We start from the raw sequence: 19,716 nt of genomic DNA, 5'->3' as shown, positions 1-19,716 counted from the left end.
GGGTCGTGAGTTCAAGCCCCATGTTGGCCTCCATGCCTGATGTGGAGCCTATAAAAATATATACATATATATTGCAGAATAGAATAATCAGAAAATAAAGAAGCAAAATGAACACTGTATTAGTCTGCTCAGGCTGCCGTAACAGAATACCACAGACTGGGTGGCTTAAACAACAGAAATTTATTTCCTCACAGTACTGGAGGCTGGAATTCCAAAATCAAGATGCTGACTGTTAGTTTTGGGTGAGGCTTCTCTTGTTGATTTGCAGATGACCATCATACTGTGTCCTTGGATGGCCCTTCCTCTGTGACCACCACTCCTAGTATGTCTATTCCTCTTATAAGGACATTAGTGATATTGGATTAGGGCCCCACTCTCATGGCCTCATTTAACTGAAATTACCTCCTTAACAGCCCTTTTTCCAAATACAGTCACATTAGAGTTAGAGCTTCAACATATGAATTTGAGTGGGGGGGGATACAATTCAATCTGCAGCAAATATTAGACCCTCATAATCTTTTAGATATATGTTACGTATAAATGTGTGTACGGTATATTTTTTATTTTTTTAAAGATTTTATTTATTTATTTGACAGAGAGAGACACAGCGAGAGAGGGAACACAAGCAGGGGGAGTGGGAGAGGGAGAAACAGGCTTCCCGCCAAGCAGGGAGCCCGATGTGGGGCTCCATCCCAAGACCCTGGGATCAAGACCTGAGCCGAAGGCAGACGCTTAATGACTGAGCCACCCAGGCGCCCCATACAGTATATTTTTTAGATTTATTTATTTGAGAGAGAGAGTGCGTGCACAAGTGGGAGGAGGGGCAGAGGGAGAGGGAGGGAGAGGGAGAGAATCCCAAGCAGGCTCCATGCCCAGGATGAGCTCCACCACCCCAGATCATGACTTGAGCCAAAATCAAGAGTCAGAGTTTTAACGGACTGAGCCACCCAGGCACCCCTTCAGTATATCATTAAGAAAATTATACCAAGTATTTTGTTTGGTAACTTGCATTTTAAATTAGTACATTATGACTGCATGTGAATAGATGCATTTCAGCAACATTTTTTTAAAGATTTTATTTATTTATTCATGAGAGACGAGGAGAGAGAGAGGGAGAGAGAGAGAAGCAGAGGGAGAAGCAGGCTCCCAAGGAGCAGGGAGCCCGATGCGGGACCCGATCCCAGGACCCTGGGACCACGACCCGAGCCGAAGGCAGACGCCCAGGCGCCCTCAGCAACATTTTTAATGGAAGTATATTATTTCATCGTTTGGATGTTTGATAATACCAATTCTTCTTTTCCTTGACATTTGGGTTGTTTTTCTTTTTGCTATTAAAACTTTGAACATAAATCTCTGTGCACTTGTCTGATTATTTATTCAGGATGAAGTCCTAGAAGTGGAACTGCTGGGTCACAGAGGTGCACACGTTTTTAAAGCTTTTAATACTATTGCCAAAAGCTCTCCTGAAAGGCTGTCAATTATAAACAGCAGTGTATATACGCATCCGCATTTATCCATACCTCTAGCAACTCAATATTTTTATAATTTTTGTCAAATTTAATAGGAGAAGGGGAAGAGGGAGACATCTCGGTTATATAAAACCAGCATTTTATGCTTTAATTCGCCTCTGGCTCCCTTGAGGGGTTGGGGGAAGGCAACCGAGGAAATTCAGCTGATTTTAGTTTCAGTCGGACTACAGGTGAATCACAGTAGATGGAGGGGATGCGGAGGGGCAATGTGCAGAAGGGAATTTTTAAAGTTATTTTACGGGAAAGAATTTTTATAGCGAGGTTTTAAAGTTTTAAACTTTAGGCAGGTACCTCACTGCAGATCAGCTGAAATTGCTTTCAGTAGAAAGCATCTCCTGACCACTCTGCGCGGTTAAACTCTCACATCCTGCGAGCCGCAGCCGCTGGCACGCCAGCGGCGGACCGACCGGAGGACCAAGGCGGCAGCTGCGCGGTCCCACAATGCCCCGCACGCGCCACCCTGAGGGCGGAGAGAAAGGACAGCTGCCGGGGGTGGGATCCGCGGAGGGCTCCGAGAATTGCGCACGCGCACTGACCTCGGCGGGCCCTAGCAACCAGAGCAGTGACAGTAGCAACGGCCGGAATGGTGAGTACCTTCTAGGCCTCATAGTCAAAGAGGAGAGGAGATTGGAGGTGGAAAAGGGTGACTGTGGCGTGTTGAGGGTTGGGGGGGTTCTCGATTAGCGGAAGGAAGCCGGTAACGGACGCTAGCTCTGCAGTCAGAGGCCTGAGGCGAAGGAGAAGCCCTGGCACGGGGAGGTTTGGGGTGAGAGCGGCCTGGGGCGGATTGGAGGTTGGTTCATGTGGAGGGACTCTGAGAGAGAAAGGGGGCGCAAAGAGCAGGAATTTCTCGAAAAAGAGCAGATTAGAGTGGGAAAGGTGATGGAAGGCAGAGTGTGAATAAGGATATTTCTGGTCATGGAAGTAATTTTCCCCCTGGCGAGATGGGGCGCGGGGAGCTGGTTACCAGAGGAGTGTGTGTAACACCGAGTGCAGCTGTATTCCTAACCTGTGAGGTGCCCAGGTTGTCCTCTGAATGACTGTAAGTGCAGTTATTAGGTAGCACTGTAAAGCCCACTCGGATAGAATATATTAGGATAGCGTTTCTCAGATTTAAGTATGCGTAAGTATAGTCGGCTGAAGATTGAGCTTGCTGGAATGCAGATTATGAATTTTTAATATAATGGGATTCGTGAACGTGCATTTCGACAGTGCACCACAAGCGATTCAGAAATTGGAGGGCGTCCCACCACACTTTGAGAAATACTACTACCTTGGATTTGAAATCTATCAGTGATTTATCCAATCAAAGCCTTTTATGAAGTAGTGATTTTTACCTACTGGTGCTCCTCAACTCCTACTTAAAATGTGCAGTTTTGCTTACAGATTTGGTAGTTCCACCTAGTAGTTTGAAAAGGGATGTTGTTGGCTGATTACAGACCCAGTCAAAGCTGTTTTAGCGATGTATGTGATTGTCCTGCCTGATGGGGATATTTATGAAGAATAAGTATAATTAGTTGTCTTCTTTTTGTGATTCCAGTGCTGTTTAAGTGGGCAGAAATTGAGCCCAGGAAACTGAAATGATGACGAAATCGTGCCTGCCCTCAACCACAAGATTAAATACCACTCTTTTATTTTTTTTAAAAAAGATTTTATTTATTTATTTGAGAGAGAGAATGAGATATATATAGAGAGAGAGCATGAGGGGGGTAGGGTCAGAGGGAGAACTAATGCAGGACTCGATCCTGGGACTCCAGGATGACCAGAGCTGAAGGCAGTCGCTTAACCAACTGAGCCACCCAGGCGCCCCATAAATACCACTCTTTTAAAAGTTTCCCCCCACACTTTCTTTACTTTATTCCACAGGCATTTATCTGAAAACCACTGCCAAAGAAAGTAAAAAGTTCTGGAACCTAGGTTTATATGCAGGTGACAAAATAATCAGCCCTAAATGATTCTGAAAGCATGATGCATGAGAATTACTGAAAATCTTCAAATAGCGAATCAGAACCAGTAATTAGATGAAGCTAGCTAAGGCTGGAAACTGGTAGTTCCAGAGCCCTCGAGAAATCAGGCCAACATAGTTTTTTAATTAACTAAACATTAGCCTCTGGGGCGCCTGGGTGGGTCAGTTAAGCGTCTGCTTTCAGCTCAGGTCTTTATCCCAGCATCCTGGGATCAAGTCCAGTGTCTGGCTCCCTGCTCAGCGGGGGTCTGCTTCTCCCTCCTCCTGCTCTTGTGCTCTTGCTCTCTCTCCCTCTCAAATAAATAAATAAATAAATAAATAAATAAATAAATAAATAAATAAAATCTTTATTAAAAAGAAAACCTTAGCTTTCATTGTCTTTAAATGATTGTATTTTGTATTTCACATCAAAACCCAGATTTATGGCCTCTCTGAAAAATGAGAAATACCGTATTTCACAACTGGACACATTTTTGCCCCATTTTTGTATTACTGAAATATGATGGTGTCATATAATTGGCAGCATCTTTTCATTCTTAATGGTACATAAAATAAGGGTGTTATTTTCAATAATGGAGTTTTAATATTTGAAGAAATCTTGTCCCAAGTCCCACATGTCTGCTGTTTTCTAATGACAGAATAGAGGTTATCCTCTTTATATGGCCAGCTTTACCCATTAAAGAGGTCGTTTAGGCATTTCAGTTTTGTTTTGTTTTGTTTTGTTTAAAGATTTTATTTATTTGAAGAGAAAGCACAGCGAGTGAGGGAACACAAGTAGGGGGAGCGGGAGAAGGAGAAGCAGGCTTCCCGCGGAGCAGGGAGCCCGACGTTGGGCTCGATCCCAGGACCCTGGGATCATGACCTGAGCCGAAGGCAGAGCTTAACGACTGAGCCACCCAGGCACCCCAAGGCATTTCAGTTTTTGACTCCTGCTATCTCTAGGGGAACTAGTAACCTCATAAACCAACTTGTAGACAGCTAGAATGCTTCCAATTTGAAAGTATTCTTATATGTATCTTTTCATGGACCCATACAGGGATTTTTCTGGGAAATCTACGCAGAGGTGGGATTTCAGAGTCATAGGGCCTATGCATACTTAATTTCCTTAGGCACTCTCAGACTGCTTTCCAGAATGACTCTGCTAGTTTGTTTTGTTTTGATTTTAAGTAAGCTTTACCCCCAACATGGGTCTTGAACTCACCATCCTGAGATCAAGAGTTGCATGCTCTGCTGACTGAGCCAGCCAGGCACCCCTGGCTCTGCTAGTTTTTACTTCCTTCAGTAATGCATGAGAGTTCTACATTCTCACCAAATTTCTAACTTTTGCCAATCTGAGGATGTATTTTAGTATTCCATTGTTTTACTCTGCATTTCTCTGATTTTCAGTGAGTTCCAATACCTCATGATATTGTTAGTCATTTGGATTTCAGTTTCTGTGAATTCTGTTTATATTTTTTGCTAATTTTTTCGATGTTTTTGTTTTTTGAATTTTAGGAGTTCCTTCTATATTCTCTATTAGTCTTTTGTTGGTTTTATGTTGAAAATACCTTCTCCCAACTTTTTTGTCAACTCTCTCAACAGTGTTCTTCACTTGCTGAATTCCATTTGTTCTATCTGTCAGTTTATTCTATTGTGTTTTCTATGTAGATGGTCATGTGAGCATAGTGAGTTTTATTTCTTCCTTTTAATCATTCCAATTTGTATTTTCTTTTATTATAACATTGATAAAGATCTCTTGTACCATGTTAAACAGTAGCAATGATAATAAGGATCTTTGATATATTTGGGATCTTAAAGAGAATACTTCTAGTGTTATCTTCCCAATTTGGCTCTTCTTGACCACCTTATTTATTTATTTATTTATTTATTTTTTTTTTATTTATTTGAGAGAGAGAGAGAATGAGAAATAGAAAGCACGAGAGGGAAGAGGGTCAGAGGGAGAAGCAGACTCCCTGCTGAGCAGGAAGCCCGATGTGGGACTCGATCCCAGGACTCCAGGATCATGACCTGAGCTGAAGGCAGTCGCTTAACCAACTGAGCCACCCAGGCGCCCCTTGACCACCTTATTTAAAATAAACATAGTCTACACACATAAACACACATCCTGATACCTCTTACCAAATTCAACCTTTTTGTTTTTGTATTTTCTTTTTCCTTAGTAATTGTCACCTTCTAATATACTATATAATTTATTTATTTGTTAAATATATTGTTTACCATCTGTCTCTGGCCAGTAGATATAAGTTACACGAAGGCGGGGATCTTTGTTTTGTTAATTGGTATATCCCAAGCATGTAAAAGTGTGTTTGGTACATAGAAGACACTTAATGAACATTTGCTGAAATGAATGAATTTCTTCATTAAGTATGATGTTTGCTATAGCTTTTTGGTATGTAGCTTTTATCAAGTAGGGAATTTCCCTGTAGCTCTTTGTTGAGAGCTTTTAATAGTAGGTGTAGAACTTTACATATTTTTTTAAGATTTTATTTATTTATTTAACAGAGTGAGAGAGAGCGCACAAGCAGGGGGAGTGGCAGACAGAGGGAGAGGGAGAAGCAGGCTGTGGGAGAGGGAAGTCTTGATCCCAGGGTCCCAGGATCATGACCTGAGCTAAAGGCAGATGCTTAACCCACAGAGCCATCCAGGTACCCCAGATGTAGAACTATTTTATTAAGTACTTTTTCTTCACTTTACTGAAATAAATGTGATTTCCCCCTCTTTAATCCATTAATAGATGATTTACATTTATAGGTTTTTTTTTGTTAAACAATCCTTATGCTCCTGGGATCAGCCATTTTTGATCACAATTATTATTCACCATTGGCTTTGGAGATCTAATGTTGTACCTAGGATTTTCAAATCTGTGTTGAGAAGTAAAGAGGGCCTCTTATCTCTTTAAGACATCAAGGTTATTCTAGCCTCATAAAATAAATTGGCAGCTTTCCCTCCTTTTCTGGTTTCTGAAATAACTTGTCTAACAGGGAATATCTGTTCCTTGAAAACTTGCAGAATTTACTTGTAAAATTATCTAGGCTTAGAGATGAAGGAGAAGAAGGTAAGCTGCTGCCCCCACCTGCCTGTACTCTCTCTCTCTCAAGTAAATAAAATCTTTTTTTTAAAGATTTTATTTATTTATTTGACAGAGGGAGACACAGCGAGAGAGGGAACACAAGCAGGGGAAGTGGGAGAGGGAGAAGCAGGCTCCCCGCTGAGCAGAGAGCCTGATGTGGGGCTCTATCCCAGGACCCCCGGGATCATGACCTGAGCCGAAGGCAGACACTTAAAAACTGAGCCACCCAGGTGCCCCATAAATAAATAAAATCTTAAAAAAAAATACACTGCAATGCTGTAAATGTATTTTCTCTTATGATTTTTTTTCTTTTTTTTTTAATTTATTTTAGAGAGAGAGAGAGAGAGAGCATGTGAGCCAGAGGGGAGCGGCTGAGAGGGAGGGAGAATCTTGAGCAGACTCCACACTGAGCCCAATATGGGGCTTGATCTCACAACCCTGAGATCATGACTTGAGCCAAAACTAAGAGTTGGACACTTAACCTACTGAACCACCGAGGCACCCCTCTTATGATTTTCTTAATAATATTTTCTTTTCTCTAGTTTACTTTATTGTAAGAATATAGTATATAATGCATATAACATGCAAAATATGTATTAATCAAATGTTTATGTTATTGGTAAGGCTTCAGGTCAATAGTAGGCTATTAGTAAAGTTTTTGGTGAGTCAGAAGTTATACTCAGATTTTTGACTGTATTGCAGGGGGTGGGGGTGGGAAGGTTTGTGTCCCTAATGCCTGTCTTGTTGGAGGGTCAACTGTATTTTTAAACTTTTCCTTTTGGTATTGTTTAGGATTTTTTTTTTTAATGAACTCTAGCAGTGATTCAAAGAATGTCTTCCTTTTCTCACATTTAAAGTTTTAAGTGTCATATTAAATTGAATCTAAGATACTTTTGATTATAAGGTGCAACATTATTTTATGTTCTAAGAAAGAAAAATAGGAAGTTGGAATTAAACCATGACAAGTAATTTCTTATCACTTAAGAATTTTTATTTTGTACCTATTGACAGAGTTCTTTTTTTTTTTTACTGGATCATAAGTTAATTTTATTTTTAATTTATTTTTAATTTTTTATTGTTATGTTAATCACCGTACATTACATCATTAGTTTTTGATGTAGTGTTCCATGATTCATTGTTTGTGCATAACACCCAGTGCTCCATGCAGAACGCACCCTCCTCATACCCATCACCGGGCTAACCCATCCCCCCAAACCCCTCCCCTGCAGAACCCTCAGTTTGCTTTTCAGAGTCCATCGTCTCTCATGGTTCGTCTCCCCCTCTGACTTACTCCCCTTCATTCTTCCCCTCCTGCTATCTTCTTCTTTTTTCTTTTTTCTTAACATAGGTTGCATTATTTGTTTCAGAAGTACAGATCTGTGATTCAACAGTCTTGCACAATTCACAGCGCTCACCGTAGCACATACCCTCCCCAATGTCTATCACCCAGCCACCCCATCCCTCCCAGCCCCCGCCACTCCAGCAACCCTCACTTTGTTTCCTGAGATTAAGAATTCCTCATATCAGTGAGGTCATATGAATGGATAAAGAAGATGTGGTGTATATATACGACAGAGTTCTTTTAAATGTATTTAGGCATGTAGATTTTTATCATATGTCATTCTTTGCAAACATAAAAAGGAATATATATATGAAATAAAATGGTTAATATTTTTCTAGATCATCACCACTGCCACCTGGCCACTGTAATTGTAAATCGTTCCTGGTTTTAAAATGCATCCAAATTTCAAAGATGTTAAAATGTAAAAGATGTAGATCTTAGAATCAATGAAATGAGATCTATTTTAATATCAAATGTTGAAAGCTATATATTTTTTGTAAACCAAGTGGGAGTGAAGTATATGGGCATTACATCATGATTTCCTTAATTTCTCTGAGAGGCATTTAAATAAATCACCCTGATTTCAGGAAATTAAAACACTTGGTTTGCATATAAAGTCTCAAAGAAAAAAAGTTAATCTTTTCAATGGTAGATGCCAAGGCTAATAATCATTGCATGAAAATTGAATCAACAAATCATACCAATAAAGACACTCTTGTTTCTTCTCTTTTTAAGGCAAAAGCAACAACAATCAAAGAAGCTCTAGCCAGATGGGTGAGTATATGAATTTTTATCTCTTTTAGAAACCATACAAGGAGAATTATTGGATAGTTCTTTAGATCTGACCATTCAATACAAGGAATCTTTGTGGTACTGGAACTATTTAGAGTGGTGTTGGGTACATGAACCTATATAGGTGATAAGATTGTATACACTTAATACACACATACAAACACATTCATACTCGTATAAATGAGTACTAGTAAAACTGGGAAAATCTGATTAAAATCAGTGGATTATATCAGTATGAATATCCTACATGTCCATTAGTGTGTAAATGGATAAAAAAATTGTATATATACAGAGTGGAATATTATTCAGCCACAAAAAAAGAAGGAAATCCTTCCATTTCTGACAAAATGAATGGACCTTGAATGCATTATGCTAAATGAAATCAGACACAGAAAGACACATACTCTATGATCTCACACATATGTGAAATCTAAAAAAGCTGAACTCAGAAACAAAGAGTAGAATGGTGATTGCCAGGGACTGGGGTGTGGGGGAGATGGGGAGATGTTGGTCAAAGGGTACAAACATCCAGTTATAAGCCAAGTCCTGGGGATCTAATATACAGCATGGTGACTATAGTTAGTAATATTGCATTATATACTTGAAAGCTGCTAAGAGAGTGGATCTTAGAAGTTCTTAGCACCAAAAAAAAAAAAAAAAAAAAAAAATTAGGTGATGGATGTATTAGCTAACCTTATTGTGTTAATCATTTTATAATATATACATGTATAAAATCATCACCTTAAACTTACACAATGTTACATGTCAGTAAAGCTGGAAGAAAATACTACAGCATATACTAACATAAGAAAGGAAACTACATTATAAAACACATGAATATAAACCAGAAATATTTTGAATAAAACATTCTATAAAGTTTGAACAGTTGTAATTCAGCATCATAAATAGAATTTCCATAGAGTTAGAGATAGCACCTCAATTTCTATGCCAAGTGATAACTTTTTTGTGGATATTATCAATAGTTTTTTGTATAATAATGTATCTTTTGCTTTTGAGGCTGAGCTTTGAATCAAAAGTCTTTCAGAAGGCTTGGTGTCTAGGGAAAACAGGGTGGATAGGATAATGAAATATTTGAATTCTTGTTTTAGTGCTTATAAACTTCTTTGTACTTTGCATTTAAAAAATTTATTTCTGTTTGTTTAATGAAAAATCTGTTTTGTTAAAGAAGAAAAGTAAATATGGAATAAAGTTAGTATTAGATTTTCTTTGAATCAGATTTTAGGACTTTACTTACAATAATAAGTGGTTGCTTTTTTGTTTTGGGTTGTAGGTTCTATTTCTAGATTATATTGTGGCCATAAATCGTTGACTTTTAAGATTATTTGAAGACATTAAGCTCACTCTTTCACTGACTAAGCTAACATTTATTGAGGATCTACTATGTATCAGTTCCCTCTCATAACCTACAAATGCATGACACAAAAATAAGTACTGAGTGGATGTGTATTAGATATTTTTCTTTCAACTTATTGTGTTTTCTTTTTTTGTTTTTTTAATTATGTATTTTCTAGTATTGACATGTTACGATTTGATTTTTAAAAACAAGCCTCTGTGTGTCTTATAGTGCACTATGTTATAGAAAATACAGGAAAGCAAAGGAAATGGGCCCTTCACTTTAGGAGCTTCCTGTTTTGTTGGAGAGAGAGAACTAACTTTAAGTATTGAGGTACTTCGAGGCAGCATATATTGGTAATTAAATTTTAAATTGTGTACATAGTACTGAAAATCTGAGATAGAATAGAAGTAATAGTAGAGCAAATAGCTTTGACCTCAGCTGTGTTGTAAGTATGTTATCTTCCAGAATTCTTGGCATTTTAGGGTTCTATCTCAGACTGAACTGTGTATAGAAAAAGCAAGAGGAGGGATGTCTGGGTGGCTCAGTCGGGTAAGCGTCTGCCTTTGGCTTAGGTCATCATCCTAGCGTCCTGGGATTGAGTCCTGCATCGGGCTCATTGCTCAGCGGGGAGCCTGCTTCTCCCTCTGCCTGCCATTCTCCCTGCTTGTACTCTCTCTCTGGCAAATGAATAAATAAAATTGAAAAAAAAAAAAGAAAAAGCAAGATGAGATGACAAAATAGTTGATCTTAGAGATCTAAATCTGATATTTAAGAAAAGGGTTCTTAGGGACAAAGAATTCTTCCCAAGAAAATGTTATTGTTGTTGTATTTTTGTTTTTGTTTATTGATAGACTTAAAGGATTTTATTTTATTTTTTAAAAGATTTTATTTATTTATTTATTTATTTATTTATTTATTTATTTATTTATCAGAGAGAGAGAGTACACGCAGGGGGAGCGGCAGGCAGAGGGAGAAGCAGGCTCCCTGCTGAACAAGGAACCTGATGCAGGGCTCAGTCCCAGGATCCTGGGATCATGACCTGAGCCAGAGGTGGATGCTTAACTGACTCTCAGCCACCCTGGCGTCCCAAGGATTTTAAATATTACAGAAATAAAAGTTCTTTTCTTTCCTCCTCCTTTCCATTTGGTTGGGACCTAACAATAAATTATCTGAACCAGCCATGTAGAAGCCTGGTTATCAGGGTCAGTTAGTAAATGTCAGCAAGTGAATTGTAAAGAATGCACAGAGTTATGAAATTCTAATAATTGTTTTGAAATAAACATTAAAAGCCTTAGGATATTCTGGACTTTTTTAGTTCTGTATTACAATCAGGGTTCACTTTCTTCCACACTAATTTTTTATCATAGGAAGAGAAAACCAGTCAAAAGCCATCCGAAGCCAAAGAGATAAAGCTTTATGCTCAGATTCCCCCTATAGAGAAGATGGATGCATCCTTGTCCACACTTGCTAATTGCGAGTAAGTTCTCTTGTCTTTTTTCCCTTTCTTTTCTAAATACACAAACTAGAAAAAATGTGTTTGTTTCCTGTGATCTTCATTTTTCTTTTTTTGTTTGTTTGTTTGGTTAATGTAATTCCCCCTTTGGCAAGGCCAAACATAAGAGATTATTGGTTTATGGGACTACTAATAAAGTAACCCTGAACAATATAGTATTTTTTTTAACAGTAAAATCTGTATAATGTGCCTGGAAAATAGACGTTTCCTTGTCTCTTGGGAGAAACTAAATAACACAATAAGACTATATTATTCTGTCATAAAATCTAATACTTTCTCTTATAAAATTAGCCAGTCAGTACTATGCTTACCAGAAGCCTAAGAGATGCTGCTTTAAATTTTTTCTTCAAATTATAAAAATACATTGTAAAACATCTAGAAAATACAAAAAGCACAAAGGAAAGGAATTAATATCAATCAAAATTGTATCACCTCTTGAGAACCAGTGTTAGCATTTTGATATAGAACCTTCTAATTTCTTTTCCTAATTGGGATCAAATTATACTTATTATTTTGTAATTCTATTTTCCCATGACTTTAAGTATCAGATCTTTATTAATTCCTCTTAACTTATTTTCTAAATACTCTACGTACTTTTTAGCAAGGTTCTGTGGCTAATTTGAGGCAATTAAACCATGACACCTTGTGACCATGCTCTCAGGCTGAAGTGTCTCTTCTCAGAGCTGTAGAATGTTATAGAATCACTTGGGGTTCTTTTTGATTTCCCCACCCTGTGTGTTTTGAAGTGTAGTGCACTGACTACCTACATAAGAATCTCCTTATACAGGAGGTAAGCCCCACCCCAAATTTATAGAAACAGAATATCTACTGATGAAATCTAGGAATCTGTATTTATCATAAGCAACTTGAGTACCTCTTAGACACATAATTTGTGAACCCATGAATTAGACTAATATCTATGTTTCATTTCCCTTAGGGAAATGGGAAAAGCAAACATAGTTATTGTATGCAACTTGTCCTTTATGATGACAGCACAGTGTATTATATAAAACTCCACCTTAGATTTTTTTTTTTTTTTTTTTGCTTCAAAAGCATGATTTCAAAGAGCACTGTTTCAAAGTGGTCAAATATCTTTTTATCATAAGCCTTCTCAAAGGCAAACATTTGAGAAGGTATTGTTCTTAGTACCAAAGTACCTTGGAAACTGCTTGGAAAGAGTCACCCTGTTCATATTTTTGCTGACAATCTCTTTGGGCAGGTTGCCTAAACAACAATTAAAGAATTCATCCCCAATCATAGTCCCAGATTTAAGGCACTCCATTTTTCACTGGTAGTTGTCAGGAGTTGGGGATTACTAGAAAATATACAATTTGACCAATAATTTACACTGTACAGTAATTGCTTTTGTAAAAAAATGAATAATTCTTCCTCAAGTCATATCAGCAAGGATAAGATCACATGTTCTAGAGTCAGTTTTTGGGGGGTTTTAAATTTGACTCTGCCCCTTTCTGGCTGTGTAATATTAGGCAAATTGCTTAACATCTTTGTACCTCAGTTTACTCATTTGTAAAATATGGATTATAATAATAGTACTTATTTCACAGGATTGTTGTGATGGTTAAAACAGTTTATGTAAAGTACTTGGAAGAATACTGGACACAAATTGTGTTCAACAAAATTAGCTTTTATTTTTTTGCATGAAATATTCTAAAATATTAAATATTTTGTCAAGAAAGGAAGACTAAGAATGTGTAGTTGTGTTCCCTGTAAAGTATATATATATATTTTTTGTAAATAGGCTCCACACCCAGCGTGGAGCCCAATGCGGGGCTTGAACTCATGACCCTGAGATCAAGACCTGAGCTGAGATCAACAGTCAGATGCTCAACCAACTGAGAAACGAGAAACCCCTAAAATTTTTTTATATAATTAAATTATGAGTAGAAAAAACCTAGACAAATATATACAAACCATTAAAAGTAGTTCTCTTTGGGAGAATCTGTGTGGTTAGGATTACATATGACTTCTTCAGTATACATTTCTGAATGATTTAACACATGAGCAAATAAATATCTTTGCACGTGCATATATCTGCTTTTTTATCAAAAGGGATCTTATAAAATGTATTGTTCTGTTAGGTGGTTTTGAACTTGACTGCACATCATGGACATCTTCCCAAGCTGGTATCTGGAGCCCAATTTAATTTGTGTTAGTGACAGCATAGTTTTTCCATTATCTATCCCTCAGTTGCTAGATGTTTATAGATTTTTCCCCATTTTTTTTTGTTACATAATACTCTAAATAATCTAGCTTATATATCTGTTGGCATTGGTATTAGTATTTCAGTAGGATGTATTCCTAGAAATGCATCACTGGGCCAAAGAACACATGCATTTAAAAAGTTTAATAGAAAACACCAAATTACTTCAGAAAGTTTTTTTTTAATTTTGTACAATGAATATGTATTAACTTCTGTAATCAGAAAAAAAGTATGAGGATTTCAAAATGAAAGAATACATGCCATGTCTGAGAGGGAAAAAAGGATTCAGTGTAAAAAGAAGACATGACTTAAATATTATCTTGTTTGGGCACTAGAGGAATAATTTCTGATACACCATTTATTTATTTATTTATTTATCTATCTGTCTGCTACACCATTTAAAATTGTTTCGTATTAATTCAAGTTTTCCTTTGTTCTTTTTAAGGAAGCTTTCACTGTCTACAAACTGCATTGAAAAAATTGCCAACCTCAATGGCTTAAGTAAGTGATCCACAGTAACAGATGGTTCTTGGATTTTCTCGTTATTGGAATAAACATTCCAGAGACACTATGTAATCCCAGAAGCTGGCACCTGTTTTAACCACAGTAATTGTCAGATAACAGAGAGAATATATAAACCATGTGTCTTAAATTTGGTCATCCAAAGAAAATTAGAACACAAGATCTAAACATTTTAAAGACATTTTAAAGCTTTTATAGAGTTAGAATTAAATAGAATAGATTTTTTAATTATATATTTTTTGTTCAAATTTGTCTTGTGTTTCATACTTGTTATATTTAAATTTTAATTCCTCACCATCATTGTGTTTCTTGTGCCCCTTATCTGTGTTAATGACATTGCCACCATCCCAGTTGCCGAGGGCTCTGACTCCTGCTAGTTTCCTATGGTTGCTGAAACTTGGTGGCTTAAAGTAACAGTTCTGAAAAACAACAGGAACAACAAAAGAACAGTTCTGGAGGATAGAAGTCTAAAATTCGTTTCAGTGGATCAAAATCAAGGTTTTGACTGAGCCACGCTGCCTCTGAAGGCTTTTGGGGAGAATCTGTTCCTTGCCTCTTCTAGATTCTGATGGCTGCCATATTCCTTGGCTCGTGAGGGCATCACTAATCTCTGCCTCTGTGGTCAGATTGACTTCTCCTCTTTTGTCTGCGTCAAATCTTTCTCTGCCTCCCTCTTATGAGGATATGTGTGACTGCGTTTAGGGGATACCTGGATAATCAAGGATGCTGTGCTTATCTTAAGATCCTTATTGATGACGTCTGCAAAGTACTTTTTCCCCATATAAGGTAGCACGCAGAGGCTCCAAGGTTCGAGGTCCAGGCACCTCTCGGTGAGCCGTTGTTTAGCCCCCTCTTTGTCCTTTGCTTCCCCTGAGACCTGCGTCCAAGTCCATCACGAAGTCTTGTTAACTCTCCTCTTGGAAAGAGCTCTCAAGTAATTTGTTGCTTTTCCATTTCCAGCAGTTACAGCTTTAATTTAGACCCACGTTCTCTCTCCCTTCAATTGTGTTTTTCAAGCACTTTTGACCGCTTTTCCGCAGTAAGGACTACACATGAATTCCTGACTCAGTACATATGTTCACATGAATACACATATCTAATAAATACACACACGAAGCAGACTAGGTTTGTAAAACAAAATTTACCCTTATAGCATAGGTTCCAGTATAAATTTTTTAAAGATTTCTTTTTTTTTTCTTCTTACAAACCTAACTGGAATAGATTGAGTCATCTCATGCATAGCTCTGTTAGTAAACATTTCCTCTCCGGGACTACATAGATACTGAATGCCAACTTTGAGTAAGGTCCTGGGAGGGGGACGGAGATTTGGAAGAGATGGTAGTAAGATGCAGTGCTTGCCCTCAAGGAGCTCATTATCGAAAGTGATAGAACATATTTCTCACTAACTGTAAAAATAACTAGTATTTCTTGAGCATATATCCACCAGGCATTATTCAAAGCACTTATATATATGAACTCATTTAATCTTCACAATAACTATATGAAGTGGATATTTATTATTATAATCCAATGTCATGTTCCTAAAAAAAATGTAATTATGATGATGACTAGAGAAGTCTTTGAGGGAGAAATGACATTTAAACTTGACATTCTTTTTTTTTTTAAGATTTTATTTATTTGAGAGAGAGAGAGAGCGCGTGCACAAGTAGGGGGCACGTGGCAGAGGGAGAGGGAGAAGCAGATTCCCCGCTCAGCAGGGAGCCTGACACAGGGCTTGATTCCAGGACCCTGGGATTGTGAGCTGAATTGAAGGCAGATGCTTAACCTACTGAGCCACCCAGACACCCCTAAACTTGACATTCTTAATCTTGTTTCTTATAGGATTTTCCTGTTAGAGGAAGGGGCTGTTCTCAAAGAAAAAAAGCACTGCATTAATGAATGCAAAGAGTCTTAAAAAAGAATGATGTGTTCAGGTGTGAATAGGGTGGCACAGCTTTTAGATGACTTTGAATGCAACATTAAGGCATTTGGTCTTCACTAGGCAAAGAGGAACCATTAAAGATCTCTGATTTGGTGGAATGATAATGAGACAATATATTTTTTTAATTGCTTGCCATAACCCACTAAGTTGATTTCATATCACCCATAGTGTGAAAGACACTACCTTATGACTTTTGTGATAGCCTCCTAATTGATCTTTTTGTCTCCTATCTTTCTGCTCTTCAGTTGACCTTCAATACTAATAACAGAGTTTTCTTTTTTTTTGTTTTTAAGATTTTATTTATTTATTAGAGAGAGTGCATGTGCGAGCGCACAAGCCAGGGGAGGGGCAGATGGAGAGGGAGAGAGACAATCCCAAGCAGACTCTGCACTGAGCCCACTCGGGGCTCGATCCCATGACCCCGAGATCATGACAAAACCAACAGTCAGATGCTTAACTGACTGAGCCACCTAGGAGCTCCCAGAGTTTTCTTTCTAAGAATATTATTCTCATTGTCATTAACTTTGATATCATAATTTCTTTCCTTACACAGTAATAAGTAAGATCTTTTTAGCCTTCCGTCACCATTTTCATGTGTATTTTTTTTTAAAAGGAGTTGTATTTTTTTAAAAAAAGGAGTTTTACATATTAAGTTCGATATTATCTTTGGAAGAGTTGTGTATATTTGTTATCTCCAGTTCCTGAGGTTGTTTCTCAATCCTCATCTTAGTTGATTTAGCAGCATATTTTGACATGGATGATTTTGTTCCTCTTTGAAGCAATTTCAATATTTGATTTCTGGGATGCTGTACCCTCCTGATTTCTTAGACTTCTCCTTCCCAGTCTTCCCCGACTTTTAAGTGTTAGAGTACCCCAGGACCCAGTTCTTGGATCTGTTCTCTTTTCTATTTTCACCTGCTCCCTGGATTATTTTGTCCAGGTCATGGCTTTACCGTCTATATGCTGATGGTTCTCACATTTGTACCTCTAACACAGGCATGTCCTCTGAACTCCAGATTCTTGGTCAGTTGCCTGATATTTCCATTGGATGTCTAATACACATCTCATAATTAACATGTCCAAATCTAAGTACTGATATCCTTCTCCAGCCCCAGCCAAACCAACTTTTTGTATGTCTTTCTCAGATAGCAACAGTTCCATTCTTCTCTTTGCTTAGGCCAAATTCCCTGGTAATATCTTAACTCCTTTCTCACACATCCCCAAGACCCATTATCTTTCTAATTTCATCTCCTATTACTCTCCTCCCATTCTCTCAGCCAGCTTTTTGTGTTTTGTGAACACTTCTGATGTGGTCCTGCCTCAAAGCCTTTGTCCTTGAAGTTCCTCTGCCTGTAAATGTTCTTCCTCCACAGATCCTCATGGCTAGCTGCCTCACTTCCTTTAAGTCTTAGAAGTCACCCTCTATCCAGAATGTCAACTGCTCCCAGCCCCCTGACATTTCATTCTTTTTACCTGCTTTTTTTCTCCTTCACACTTGTCAGTATCTAAAATATTTATTTTGTTTATCATCTGGCAAATTATTAGCTCAATGTCAGGAATTTTTATCTGTATTATTCATTGTTACATCACAAGTGATTATAGCTGTTCCTACCATATAGTAGATGCTCAATAATTACGTGAATAACTTTTTTTTTAAGATTTTATTTATTTGAGAGAGACAGAGTGAGCAAGAGAGGGAATATGAGGGGGGGAGGGGCAGAGGGAGTGGGAGAAGCAGACTCCTCATTGAGCAGGGAGCCTGCCCAGGGGCTCTATCCTGGGACTCTGGGATCATGACTTGAGCAGAAGGCAGACACAACTGACTGAGCCACCCAGGTGCTCCAAATAACTTTTTGAATAAGCTTTTTTTATAGAAAAAATAAAATGCCAATCTTTCCATATCAAGAAGCTTTAAAAAATAATTGATTATGTGATTTTTCTTAAATATTTAATTTTCACACATTTATAGCTATATGGGATGTATTAGTTTGCTAGGGCTGCCATAATCAATTCCACAGACTAGGTGGCTTAAACAATAGAAATTTATTTTCTGGTAATTGTGGAGGCGAGAAGTCCAAGACCAAGGTTTTGGCAGGATTGAGTTCTTCTGAGGCCTCTCTCCTTGGCTTAGGGATGACCATCTTTTCCCTTGGTCTTTTTTTTTTTTTTTAAAGATTTTGTTTATTTATTTGAGAGAGAGAGAATGAGAGAGAGCACGAGAGGGAAGAGGGTCAGAGGGAGAAGCAGACTCCCTACTGAGCAGGGAGCCCGATGCAGGACTCGATCCGGGGACTCCAGGATCAGGACCTGAGCTGAAGGCAGTCGCTTAACCAACTGAGCCACCCAGGCGCCCCTCCCTTGGTCTTTAATGGTCTTTCCTCTGTTTCTGTGTCCTAATCTCCTCTTCTTCTAAAGGCACCAGTCATATTGAATTTTACCTAAAATGGTCTCATTTTACCTTAATTACCTCTTTAAAATCCTGTGTTCACATACAGTCCTATTCTGGGTGCTAGGACTACAACTATGAATTTTAGGGTAGGGGGACACAGTTCAGTCCATAACGGGGTCTTCTTTCAACAATTAAAGCATTTTGCATGAATTAGGTCACTCTTAAAATACTTTGTCCTGAAAGTTAAATGTTTCTCATAACAGAATTTAAAATAATTCATTAAATTAAATAAATTAAAACAAAGTTTATGTAACCCTGTATGCCTGATACACACATGCACACACAAACACATACATAGACACAGACATCATTTATTGTGTACTTACCATGGATTAAGCATTATGCTGAATGTTTTAGAAAATTATCTCATTTAATCCTGATATTCTTCTTTTTATAATGATTTTATTTATTTATTTTATTTATCTGGGAGAGAGCGTGAGTGGGGGTGGAGGGGAGGGGCAGAGGGGGAGGGGAAAGAATCTCAAGCTGACTCTGTGCTGAGCACAGAGCCCAACACAGGGCTCCATCTCTTGAACCTGAGACCATGACCTGAGCTGAAACTAAGAGTCCCAACTGACTGAGCCACCCAGGCACCCCAATCCTGATATCGTTATAAGGTAGATATTATATTTCCTCATTTTATATGTGATGAAACTGTGATTCAAAGAAGTTTGGTGCTTCCCTAGAGAGCTGGGATTGGAACTCAGTTAAGTGAATTTGTGTTCTTAACCACTGAATTATGGATTTTGTAAAACAGTGCAATCCAATAGAGCTGTCTGCACCATCCCAGTATAGTTACCACTAGCCACATACAGCTGTTAAGCTTTTGAAATGTGGCTAGTATGACTGAGAAACTGAATTTTAAATTGTATTTAATTTTAATTAATTTAAATTAAATAGCCTCATGTGGCTAGTAACTATCATATTGGACAACATAGTTACCGAAGGTTACATTGTGAAAACTAAGTGTATAACTTATGCATAAGTAATCAACAATTTTTTAGAACAGAAAT

At 37.9% G+C, this 19,716-nt stretch overlaps 1 protein-coding gene across 1 annotated transcript in view; it reads left to right on the top strand.

The window, feature by feature from the left end:
* Positions 1-2,082: 2,082 nt before the first annotated feature.
* DNAL1 (dynein axonemal light chain 1) overlaps positions 2,083-19,716 on the top strand; it is a 33,869-nt gene continuing 16,235 nt past the window's right edge. The window contains exons 1-4 of the mRNA XM_028099734.2: positions 2,083-2,115; positions 8,643-8,681; positions 11,424-11,533; positions 14,236-14,291. Coding sequence (XP_027955535.1) covers positions 2,113-2,115; positions 8,643-8,681; positions 11,424-11,533; positions 14,236-14,291 — 208 coding nt within the window. The 5' untranslated portion in view covers positions 2,083-2,112. The remainder of the gene's footprint in view (positions 2,116-8,642; positions 8,682-11,423; positions 11,534-14,235; positions 14,292-19,716) is intronic.

This window comes from Eumetopias jubatus, unplaced genomic scaffold (genome assembly GCF_037043125.1).
Source record: "Eumetopias jubatus isolate StellerSeaLion01/CBP00866 unplaced genomic scaffold, mEumJub1_p1.0 scaffold_7, whole genome shotgun sequence".
NCBI classification, from domain to species: domain Eukaryota; kingdom Metazoa; phylum Chordata; class Mammalia; order Carnivora; family Otariidae; genus Eumetopias; species Eumetopias jubatus.
The sequence above is the reverse complement of the archived record's forward strand: the minus strand, read 5'-3'. Positions and strand labels throughout refer to the sequence as shown.